We start from the raw sequence: 12,880 nt of genomic DNA, 5'->3' as shown, positions 1-12,880 counted from the left end.
AAAGAGCATTTGGGTCCTTCTAATTCCCCACATCAGTAGCGCCATTATCCATTTCTCCATAGATCACAGGTTTTTAATCCATGAAGCCAATCACATTCCTTTTCCTAACCAATCCAGTCAGGGTCATCCCACTCTACAGGCCTTATTCAAAACCATGTATCAAGCGACAGACAAACTCTTTTTCATTCTTTACCATTGGCAAGCCTAAGCCACCCTTCAGATCACACATTTGTGGAAAGTGCCAGATAAACACAGCCCTCTACCCATCCCCCAAAGGAAGGTCACACGAATATTTGCAGATTAATTCCCTACTTGTCAAAGAGAGTGGTTGAGCATTGAACATATAGCACAATCTTGCCCCCAGAGACTCAGGTCAGACCATCTGCTGATGTTTTTCTTTACACTGTCCATTACATCAGACATATTCACCAGTATCAGTTTAGACAGATCCTTCACATCATTTTCTTGCCACTTTAAGCCACTCCCTTGCAATTGATCCTTGAAACAAGCTCTGGAAAGCAGCAGGTCTTTGCTCTTCCCCTATTTAACTTGTGACCCAATCCCTACCAAAACTATTCTATTGGACCAGTATCAAACCCAAGCAATTATCAGGGTCTTCCAGTAGGATCACCATGTTATCAACATAAATCTACAGAAGTGTTCCCGCCAAGATGTGCATTAATGAGACATGTTTGCAGCTCTATAGAGACCTATATATGGGTGTTTTGGATATGTGCTTAACTAACTTTTAACCTTTTGACCTGCCAAGACTGGTTGTTGTGAGCAAAGTGAGACTGAAATGTCTGAGGCTCCTTGGCTCATTGTCTTTCCCGTACATTTTATAAATGCTTCACTGGTACTGTGGTCCCCCTGTTGTGTGAGCAATTGAATGCATCTATAGTTTGTGATGATTGCCGAGAATCGATACTCATGGCTCTGAATAATTGTATTTCCAAGCCAGGTAATGGCCATATTGAGTGTTTAATTACAGAAACATTTCTTTATTAAATAGCAGTATCAACATCTTGGCCATTAAAATGTCAGAAGGCATTCAACCACATGAGTTCATACTTGTTTGATTGTTCGTTGCATACATTTTGTTTTAGTAATTGTTTAGGTTGGCTCTTTGGCCTTTGCTCGCTTCCATCTGCCAGGGCCATGGTAATGAAGGGGGTACCCAGTAGAATGATAGATTTCTATCACATGGTACATGTTTTGTAAAAGCGTTCTACAGACATTTGTTAATTAATAGCAGTGAGCCTCACGAAATATAACGATGTTGGTCATGAGTTTAATGTTATAAATGCAGCACAACTTTTCAGTGCCACTTCCTACTTAGATGTCTAAATATGTCCTTTCATATTTCAGATGAGAAAGTCACAAGTGCCCAAACAACTCTACATAACATCTCGTCTTCATCATCCATCACATTACTACTGGCATTGGTGGTTCCTTCGACAAACTGGTGAAGACATAGACATTTTCTGTTAATTTTATTTAATTCGCTTTAGCTTGAGAACATCGTGGGTGGAGCTTCCTGTAGCTGAAGAACCTGGAACCCGGAGCTAACGCCTCTGCAGTCAAAGACCTATAGGCAATATGCAGTGCACATAGAGGAGCATTGGAACAAAGATTCAACAACTCTTTAGGTTTTGCCTCCTTTTTTTGTAAATTCCTCGATCAACTGGAGGGGGACAGTTCTTGGTCAGGCAAAATATGCAGATTGTGTGTACCTAACTTTTTTAAGGAAAAGTAACTCCTATGAACTGTACTCTTTCCTTTTTTTAAGAAAGAAAAGAAATATGTTCAATTTTGGTTTTGTATCTGATGATCTTGAGTGTGTGCCCTTAGTCTGCACCAGCGGTGGTATCTAGTGCATCTGTTTAACAAAGAGGCTTGCTAGAGACAGTACACGTCTAGTGTGTTTGTACCTTAAGACTGGCAGCATATATCCGCAGAACAGTGGGAGAGCGGGAAAACCTGTTGAGTTGTGAAGCCCTTTTCTCAGTAAGTGCTATACATATTTTTAGTTTTTGAAGGATGAAAGTAGGCTGTCTGATTACAAATGCAGTGGTCATGTCTATCAGCTTGACATTCTCAATACCTTTTTTGGACAATGATGTAACCTACAGCATAGGGGAGGCTATTTCCCTGTTTATAAGGTGAACTGGAATACTCGGTGCCTGCAAAGTATCAACTCAAAGAAACAAATACTGTTGTTTTTGATTGAGTGTTGTTTAACTGCAAAGTAAATGTTTATTTTTAATAGTTCAAAAATGAGATTAACTTGCTGCACAGTGCAAAAGTAATTGAATAAAAAAAACTTTTTGACAATTTTGTTGCAAGAAGAGTGATTTGGTGAATCGATGGGAATCACAAGACAGAACTTAATTTTCAAGAGGTTTAAGTAGAAGTGTACTATTTGTGTTGCCCACTTAGTAACGTAGTCCTATCCTTGCATGTGTGACTGAATGTAGTGTTTGAAACCAATCATAGAAATTAACAGTTAAGGAGGGAATCCGAATATTGGGTAGTTAATAGTGTCATGGACATCAAAATACTTTTAGGACCAATTGCACAAATGTAAAAACTAAATAGTACAATTAAATATTAAATACAATGTTTGTTGTTATAGAGGGGAAAGGCAAAGTATGCAATCCCATCAGCCGATTCATTTTGAGTGTGAATGCTCCAAAATACGACAAGGGTAATGCTTAAAGTTGCTTAAAAGAGGATAATTTGCATGCACGCATTAATTAATCAATAGACTCCTTGGAAGTGGACAATACTGACTAGTTGTGGCATGCCCAATCGTGGTAAAAGTTCAAGTGAAGGCAGGGTCATTACAAAGAGCTATCAAGAGGCAACTGCTAGTCAGTAAAGCCTGCCCATGCAGGTTTATTTCCGTTAGGACTGGCAGAAAACATCCAAACTGCTAACGGTTTTGTTGATAAACCTTTTCCCCAAGCACAATGGCCAAAACTGTAAAAAAGAAAAGGGAGCTAAACATGTGTCCCTTTTCCATTTCAATGATGAGAACAAGATGAGTGAGGTGGACCCACACAGAAGGAGGTAGCAAGGTAAGTGAATGTATATACATTCACTGAAAAATGTTTGTTAAAGTAACATTATGGTTAAGTTGCACTAATAAAAAGCTATGAAATTCAATGAAAAAACTGTGTTAAAGGGACGTTATGGTTACAAGTTCAACCAAAAATCCCCAGAAATTCAGCAGTTATGGTAAACTAAGCAACCATAACTCACACCACCACCATGCACTGGTAAGACAAACAGGGGTTGTTTTACCAGTCTTACCTAAAAGGGGTAGTGTTTATAATGTTGGTAACAAGATATCAGTGGTGATCGGGAGATCTATCATAAACTACATACAAGACGATTCATGGAATTAATGTGCGCCGAAAATTCCGGCGCAGAGGTGCCAAAACGTGCGAATCGCAGTGCAAGTGCGAAAATCACAGGGAAACCAGCTCACATCGATTCATGGAAGTCCGTGCGTGAGAAAAATATTGGATGTGCGCTGAAAAAGTGCGCGGCGCACGCCGGCGCACAGGTCATCCAACGGCGTGTGCCACGGCCACAGCGAAATCGCACATAGCGCGGCGCACATAACAAAAGTAGGCGCAACACGGGGCGTATCACTCGGAATGGGGAACAATGCGTGAAAATATGGGCGTCACGGGGGAAGTACAGGAGGCAAGTGTGCAGAACGCCCACACGCTCGCCTACAACTCGTATTCATGGAATCGAATAGGGCAAACCAGTGCACGGTCAAAGACGCGCACAGGGCCAAACAAGTCCGCCACAAGAAAGCAGGCGGTAGCGTCCCTGCGCCTGAAATAAATGTGCGCCAAAATGTACGCTTACAAAAAGCACCTATATACAGCTATGATGAATGATCCATACAGTGGCCCTCTAGGACAAATGAGGTGCAAAGGAGTACCGACAAACACGGACACCCGCTGTGTGACAAATAGCGTGTGCGTGTATTTCGGGGTGCGCGGGTAGCTCCACAAGCGATTGGCCTGGGTACGTGTATTTCGGGGTGCGCGGGAAGTTCCACACGCGATTGTCCGTGGTACGTGTATTTCGGGGTGCGCGGGAAGTTTTACACACAAATTTGCAGGGTACGTGTATTTCGGTGTGCGCGTAAAGTTCCACACGCGATTTCAGCGGGGTACGTGCACTCCGGGTGCGCGGGAAATTCCACACACGAATCCAGCAGCCTACGTGTATTTCGGGGGTGCCGGGGAGTCCTACACTTGAATTGGCCGTGTGGGTCCTCCCAGCTGTTCCCTCTACACCCTCCACGGCCCCTGCAGGTGGCCCACACCACAGGAGACTACCCTGCACCCCTGCACATGTCCCGCAGGCAGCCCATCCACCATGGCCATGCCCCCCAGCCAACCCACATGTCACCTTGCACTACTGCCCACCAACGCATGTCTCCCAGCACCCCCACCCTCCAGCATCCAGGGGCACCCTCCACCAGGCCCCACTCATGTCCAACTCATGTCCCCCTGCACCCCCACCCCCCAGCAGTCAGAGACACCCTCCACCAGGCCCCCACTCATGTCTCCCACCCCCCCACCCCCCAGCAGTCAGAGGCACCCTCCACCAGGCCCCCACTCATGTCTCCCCAGCACCCCACCCGCCAGCATCCAGGGGCACCCTCCACCAGGCCCCCACTCATGTCTCCCACCCCCCAGCAGTCAGGGGCACCCTCCACCAGGCCCCCACTCATGTCTCCCACCACCCCACCCCCCAGCAGTCAGGGGTACCCTCGCCAGGCCCCCACTCATGTCTCCCACCCCCCCACCCCCCAGCAGTCAGGGGCACCCTCCACCAGGCCCCCACTCATGTCTCCCACCCCACCACCCCCCAGCAGTCAGGGACACCCTCCACCAGGCCCCCACTTATGTCTCCCAGCACCCCACCCCCCAGCATCCAGGGGCACCCTCCACCAGGCCCCAACTCATGTCTCCCACCCCCCAGCATCCAGGGGCACCCTCCAACAGGCCCCCACTCATGTCTGCCACCCCCCCACCCCCCAGCAGTCAGGGGCACCCTCCACCAGGCCCCACTCATGTCCAACTCATGTCCCCCCCTGCACCCCCATCCCCCAGCAGTCAGGGGCACCCTCCACCAGGCCCTCACTCATGTCTCCCAGGACCCCCACTCCCAGCATCCAGGGGCACCCTCCACCAGGCCCCCACTCATGTCTCCCAGCACCTCCACCCCCCAGCATCCAGGGGAACCCTCCACCAGGCCCCACTCATTTCATCTCATGTCCCCCTGCACCCCCACCCCCAGCAGTCAGGGGCACCCTCCACCAGGCCCCCACACATGTCCCCCTGCACCAACACCCCCCAGCAGTCAGGGGCACACTACACCAGGCCCCCACTCATGTCTCCCACCCCCCACACCCCCCAGCAGTCAGGGGCACCCTCCACCAGGCCCCCACACATGTCTCCCTGCACCCCCACCCCCCAGCAGTGTGATTTGCCTGGGTACGTGTATTTCAGGGGTGCGCGGGTAGTCTTACACGCGATTTCATCAGGGTACGTTTATTATGGGTCCGCGTGAACTTCCACACGCGATATCAGCAGGGTACGTGTATTACGGGGTTCGTGTGAACTTCCACACGCGATATCAGCAGGGTACGTGTATTACGGATTCACGTGAACTTTCACATGCGACTGGGCCTGGGAGAGCGTGTTACATGTATTCCTGGGGTGGGTGGGAAGATTTACACGGTCGCCTACAACGCGCCAAAAAAAAGGTCCAATCTGGAAACACGTACACCAGCATGAAGCAGGCGCACGTCCTGCGCAGCATAAAAGTGTGCGCAAACAACAAACAAGCTCAGACGCCAGGATGAATATACCGTTCCTAGCAGCAGTGGCCGTGGGATACCGCAGGAGGAGGAGGAGGATAGTCAGGGCCAGAATCTTCACACCCAGAACCAGCCTTTTTGGTATGCCTGATGACGAGGTGTATGGGAGGTACAGGTTTCCACCTCACATAATACTCGACCTGGTCAGCGAGTGGGAGGATGACCTCACATCACCCACCCTGTGCTCCCAAGCACTGAGCCCCCTGGAGAAGGTCCTCAATGTACTGCACTTCTTGGCTACCGGATCATTTCAGTGGACAAGTGCCATAGTGGGGGGGGGGTGTCACAGGCCACGCAGTCACTGTGCCTACACCAGGTGTTGGCCATCATCACTGCATGCCCATCAGTCCGCAGGCACATATACCTGCCCAGAACACCTGCAGAAAGGCAGGCTGTCAGCCAGGATTTCTACAGGGTGGCACAATTCCCCAAAGTGCTAGGTGCCATTGATTGCACCCATGTGGCTCTACGTCCCCCCAGAGCATCTGAGCACATCTATAGAAACCGCAAACACTGGCATTCCATTAACGTCCAGGTAGTATGTGATGCCAAGGGAATCATCACCTCAGTATATGCCAACTATCCAGGGTCCACCCACGACAGCTTCATTTACAGGATGTCAACCCTAAACCGGGACATGGAAGCTGGGCGGCATGGCGATGCATGGCTGCTTGGTGAGTATAAAGGCCACAGCACATGCATGCATGACAGATATAGAGTAATGTCACTACCCCACTAATGATCCCCATCACCACCTCCCCAGGGGACAGTGCCTACCCTCTGAGCACCCACATGATAACGCCAATTCGGAACCCCATCACGCCTCCTGAGGTAAGATACAACACAGCCCATATTGCAACCCGGGGCATAGTGGAGCGCACATTCGGAGTGCTCAAGTCACGCTTTAGCTCCCTTGACCATTCTGGCGGGCAGCTGTTATACGCTCCCCCAGTAGTGTGCAGGATCATAGTGGCAGCATGTGTCCTGCACAATGTTGCAACACGCCGGGGCCTGGCTGTGGACATGGTGGTACCCCCACATCCCCAACCACATGCACGCCCACTGTCTATGGAGGGGAAAGGGCACGGGGTGAGGCAGCCCGTACGCAGCTGGTGGCTAATTACTTCACATAGAAATCACACCCCTGTGGAGTGCACACAGCCCTGGCACATACCATCTGACAATCAATGATGACTCAATCTGACAATTCTGATGAATTAAGGGACAGTCAACTGTCAGAACCATAGCAGCCTGAGATTGTTCACCTGGAAGTGTCACAATGTGTGCATCCCTACCTACACAAACACCACCAATGCAGTGTCATCAAAAGACACACTTCTATGCAGCAAAAATGAATACCCACTTGCAAAATACAACATGAGAACAGTGCCATGTCACCCAACCCCTCCCCGGTACCGCCACACAACACACCATGGCATGTCATGCTATGTGAGAGCAAACAAATTAATCCCCACAACATGACACAAGTGTCACAAACTACAGTGTCCCTAATGGAAACTGGCCACACATGAAATGCTCACAGTAATGCAGGACCAACAACACACATTACCAAATATTTACCAATAATACTAATCACCTACACAACCTCCAACCTACCATAAACATGACAGTACGGATTTAAAAAATTGGTAGTCTCACTACCTGATAATGCCAGCACTTCGAACACTTCCAACTGTACAGTGTTAGCGCCACGCAAAAGTGTAGGTGCACTGCTTACAACATGGACTCCATTTCCAAAGTAGACCGCCTTGTGAAGACATGAGAAATGGACCTGCAAATTAGGAGGATGAGATGAATGCAGAGGCACATATCAATACACCATGCAGTGTACAACACAACAACAATATGCACTAGAAATGTATACACAGTATTGACTACAGACTGCCCACACATCAAATGGGAGTCCAACGTCACTGTGTAAGTCAATGTCACTTGGGCACACCCTTTGCAAGCAGCCCATGGAAACGGGAAGCAGGAGGGGTGTGTGTCACACAAACCCAAGCATCTAACCCAAATTCAGGACAAGCCTGCATGTGCCCAGCCACAATACAGTGTATGCCCACGGGAGCCACACAAGGCAACACACTGTCAAAAAAATCAAAAATCAAAAATGGCCATGAATGGGCCAGCGGGGGTGGGGGAGGCCACCCAGGAGGTCCGAGGATAGGGTGCACACCAAAACCCACCTGTGTGGATCTTGCAAAAAAAAAAACACCTCCATGGGCTCATGGCCTGCACGGCTACCCTATTGTGAGAGATTCGCTGCTTTCGCTCTCCTCACCCTCTGCAGCTGCATCAGGAGGTGGTGGCACTATGGGAGGCAGCCCACGCAAAGCCCTAGTCTGGTCCTCCATGGCAGCAAGCATGCGGGTGTGGAAGGTCTGGTTCTGGAGGATAATCGTGCGGAGGGCCCCATGCAACAACTCACGGGATGCCCGGACCTCGTCCCTAGTTGCCTGCATCTCAGCTGAGAGCGTACGTGTGAACCGCTCGAGCTGCTGTTCTGTCCTCGTGTCAGTTGAAGCCTCAAGCTCAACAAGAGTCACCCTGAGCTGACGGAGTTCCACCCGCAGGGCTTCCCTGTGGCCCTGGGACTCAATAGAAATGGCTTCCAGCAGAGTCTCCAGTGCCGCCCGTCTGTCCCTGTTGAACGCCAACATGTCCTCTCTGTGTGCCTGGCAAGTTGAGTCTGTTGCCTGCTGTAGTTGTTCCATCAGCCTTTCTTGGGGGACAATGGAAGTGGCCACCCTATCCATGGCCTGAGCCATCATCTCAGATGATGCTGCCTGTTGGTTTGCCATACCGTATATGGATTGCTCCCATGCGGTATTGCCAGGTGGCGTACGGCCACCGCGTCGGCGGGCACCACACCTGTCTGGGGCAAGGCGAACTGCACCTTGCTGTGCAGGCACTGCCTGAGGCTGCAGGACTGCATTCCCCCTCTGATCTTCTGGCCCAGGAACAGGATCAGATGTTGCGGAGTGTGACCCTGCATCCGTAACCACCAAAGGCAGACCTACCAACACTGACATCCCTATTGAGGGTTCTACCCCTGGTGCAGGTGGGTTGGACAGTACAGAATCCCTCCCAGAAACACTTACCTGCGACCGCACATAGGTCTCATCATCCGAATCGACACCTGAATAGAGCTCGGGGGAGGTGCACCCAGCGACACCCCTTGAGATAATGGTCTGGAGCAAGTGTGGGTTCTCACCCACCACCACACCACGTCCCTCTCTGGTACCCGGTCGGGCCTGAGACCCCTCCTGGGTCTGCACCATCTCCACAACCCCAGCAGTATCAAGTGCGTCATCCCCTGCAAAGACATGAAAGAAAAGAAATGGGAACAGGCATTAGCATCATGGCACACAATTAGGGCTGAGAAGCAACAGAAACAGCACTTCATTGACACATGTCCCACATGACTATAACCCACCCATGCATGCACCGTCACTGCGTATGAAGGGGAGGCAAATGGCACACATTGATGACACCAAGATGGAAGACCAACACATTTGCTGCATGCTGGTTAGCAGTGCCATCACACATTGGCCTGTGATTGGCATGTCCAATACACATACATGACACATGCCATCACACAGATGGCATGTACCATAGCCATGTCACACATGTGACAATAGGACTGAGAAATGCCTAGTGAAAGTGGTGGAATGCAAACAATCAGCCTGAATGAACACAGAATAATACGCAACTATGTTGTGGCAAGATGACACTTCAAGGGCAACTGGCGTGAGGTTGGGCTGAATGACTACTGTTGCCAGAAGGGATTCTGCAATACCCAAATCCTGGTGCGCAGAATGTATTGGATGAAGCACATGGGTGACCCAAACCACTTAGGCACACACACCCTCACCTGGCACTCAATCAGAACCCCCCCCACACACACCATGCACATGGATGACACACACATGCATGTGCACTCACCGGACAATGCCTCGTAATCTGGCAGGTCTACCACGCCTTGGATCTGTTCCTCCGTGACGTAGGTCCCAGCAACATACTCATGTGGAGTGAGTTCAATGTCCTCTGCTGGAGACCCACCTCCAGTCACTAGAGTTGCGGCATGACTTGAGGCCAGCTTTTTCTTTGCCCTGCGCTTCAGGTCATTCCAGCGCTTGTAGCAATCATTAGCTGTGCGCCTCACGAATCCAAGGGCACTTATGATGTCCACGATGGTCTGCCAGTGTGCCTGACATTGTGCAGGTGTGGTCTTGCATCCTGCAGTAATCACCATTTCGCTGTCATGTGCGGACACATACTCCACAAGTGCATCAAGTTTGACCTGATTGAAGCTGGGCTTCCTTGGTGGGCCGGACTGTGTAGCCGTGTCTGGGGCATCAGCCTGTACTGGACGAGCACTCTTCCTCTTCCGCTTGGAAGGTGGTGGGGATCCTGAGTGTCCTACGCCGCTCTGGACACTAGGGGCAGGAGCCCCGGTGGACTGTGGACTAGGAGTGTGGGAATGAACACTCACCATGGGACTTGGTGCAGGCATTAGCTGAAGTGTGATGTAGTCAGGGGAACGTGAGCAGGATGGACTGGGACCGACACTGTCCTGGCTGGGAGACTCAGAGCTGGGGTGGATGGAGCCGCAGCTGCCCCTGCAGCCTCCCCACCCTGCCTACTCGGGGCAGCAGATGACATAGCTGTCCCTGATCCACGTGGCCTAGACCTGCTGACCTGGAAGTCAGCCATGGAGTCACCCTGTGCCAGGTCTGGTGCCACAATGGGCTGGTCCAACAAGGGCTGAGCAGGGATGGTGTCAGCCACGTTACCCTCAACCAGGGGGGGGGCATGGGTGTCCCTGACTGGTCACCCACACATGGGGGGCTAGGGGCACCCTGCAAGCCCCGGCCACGTCCCCTACCGTATCCACCACGGCCACCTCTTGAGGCTCAGCCACCTTTGCCACCCTTACCACATGCTCGCCTCCCAACCATGGCACTGATGTTGTGCGTATGGGAGTTGCAGTAAACTATTGTCCTGGGCAATTGGGGGTCAAAGGGGTAGGGTACTAGATGGAATTCGTACCCTAGTGCTCTAGCAAGGCTGTATGTGACCCCTGGGGGAAGATGACGGGTCACGTAATGCACAGGCACCCCAAAAAAGGGAGATAATGTGCACGCAACCCTTCCTAGACCACGTTCGTGAAAAAATAAACCTGCACTACGCTGTGGCACCCAGAAACACAAAAATGAACGTATGCGTGTCACACGCAGCCTAGACTGACCTCTGAAGGGGTACGCAACACACAGGGCAAGCATAGATGTTAAATACATGCGCGACTCACCATCTGCCAGGAATAATCGCGTGAAAAATACGCGCGTGTGCGCGTTGGCAACACACCCACCAAAAGAAGAATTGTACGCTGTCTGAGGAGACAGGACAACAGAAGAAGTGAACGCTGTTTGAGGAAACAGGCCCAGGAAAAAGACAGAAAGAATAAAAGCTGTCAGGGGTAACAGGGAGTACGAACTTGGAACGCCGTGAAGTAAATCGCGTGTGAACCGACAAGAAGTACAGATTTCACCCACTCGCTCTCCACGAAAAGCACGTACAAGGAAATGGCATTCTACACGTACCTTTTAAACATGCCCACACGTCCAGCGTCACTTCCGCGTGTACGCGCTAAGGCCCTATCCTCCAATTACACGAGCTGACACTCTGACGTGCAGTCATTGGACGTGTAGCATGCACCCGTGTACAGGGAAATGCCCACGCACGCACGTCACAGACGCGCATACGCGCTGAGGCCCTTTCCACCAATTGCACGCTATGACACTCTGATGTGCTTATTTTTTCTACGCGCCATGGAAAACGCACGTGCGCGTAACGTCATAGACGCGCCTACACGCTCGGGGCCTTTGGGCCAGTGAATTTGCGTATGTGTGCTGACGCGCTTACACGCTAAGGCCCTTTCCTCGAATTATACGCAGACGTGCTGGATTTTCACATGCCAAATCACTCCGTATCAAGCTGGCCACGCGTAAGCACACAGAAGACCACGCTCCTGCCCAGAAGGCCGAGTTACTGCCCCCCAGAGCCCCGAGCACGCTCCCACCTGCCATCTGCTGCTGCCTGATTGCCTACTGCCCACGTGCCCTGCCATTTGCTGCCTGCACATCAGCCAGGGGTGCTGTTGCTGTGACCACCCCTGCTGGAACCGAAGACTCCCGACTGGGATTCCATCGCTCCACAGACCAGCCCCAGGACCCAGTTGCCCACCCACTCCTGCCTCTGGGGTTGTCATGTTGGGCACTGCAACATCTGGCACCACTGGCAACCCCCGGCCAGAGAGGCAGAGGGGCACCAGCTTCACTGCCACCGAAGTTGGTGTCCTGGTGGAGCAAGTCCTGGGGCAGTATGATGCCCTCTTCGGAAGTTTGCGCGCCAACAAGGAAGGACGGACTCGGATCTGGATGGACATCGTGACTGCCATCAACGCGGAGGGAATGGCAGTCCGACTATTCCATCATGTCAAGAAGCGCTGGGAGGACTTCAGGTCCAGGACCCTCAACAAGGCCCAGTGCCTCTTGTAGGCAGCGGATGCTAAGAGGCGCCGGGGCCACTTGTCGGACGATCAGATGAGGGCCCTGGAACGCATATCCCCAGCGCTCCACATCCAGGTCCTTGAGAGGCAGACCTGTCAGGAGTCGAGCGGTAAGTGTACATGCATCATGATTGTAAGCTGTGCGTGTGGTGGTGTGCCAGTAGTGTGCAGGTTGCACATGTGTTTTTATGGGGCCAAGTATGGGGGGGTGTACAGGGCCGTGAGGCTAACACATGTGAGGGCTCTCATGTGTGAGACATGGATGGTGCTTGTGTGTGTAGGCTTGCATGCCAAATGCAGATGTGTGGGCACACATGTTTAGATGAATGTGTATGTAAGTAGGCATGTTCGTGATGTCACACATGGATGTTGGT

The 12,880-nt window shown here is 51.3% G+C and overlaps 1 protein-coding gene across 6 annotated transcripts in view; it reads left to right on the top strand.

Annotated features, from left to right (window-relative positions):
• CNTN5 (contactin 5) overlaps positions 1-2,334 on the top strand; it is a 3,106,629-nt gene extending 3,104,295 nt beyond the window's left edge. For all 6 annotated transcript variants that reach the window (XM_069639123.1, XM_069639125.1, XM_069639124.1 and 3 more), the window contains one exon: positions 1,369-2,334. In XM_069639123.1, the coding sequence (XP_069495224.1) occupies positions 1,369-1,469 (101 nt within the window). In that variant the 3' untranslated portion in view covers positions 1,470-2,334. The remainder of the gene's footprint in view (positions 1-1,368) is intronic.
• Positions 2,335-12,880: the final 10,546 nt, after the last annotated feature.

The sequence above is a fragment of the Ambystoma mexicanum genome, chromosome 7q (assembly GCF_040938575.1).
Source record: "Ambystoma mexicanum isolate Mex_15411 chromosome 7q, UKY_AmexF1_1, whole genome shotgun sequence".
NCBI lineage: Eukaryota > Metazoa > Chordata > Amphibia > Caudata > Ambystomatidae > Ambystoma > Ambystoma mexicanum.
The sequence above is the reverse complement of the archived record's forward strand: the minus strand, read 5'-3'. Positions and strand labels throughout refer to the sequence as shown.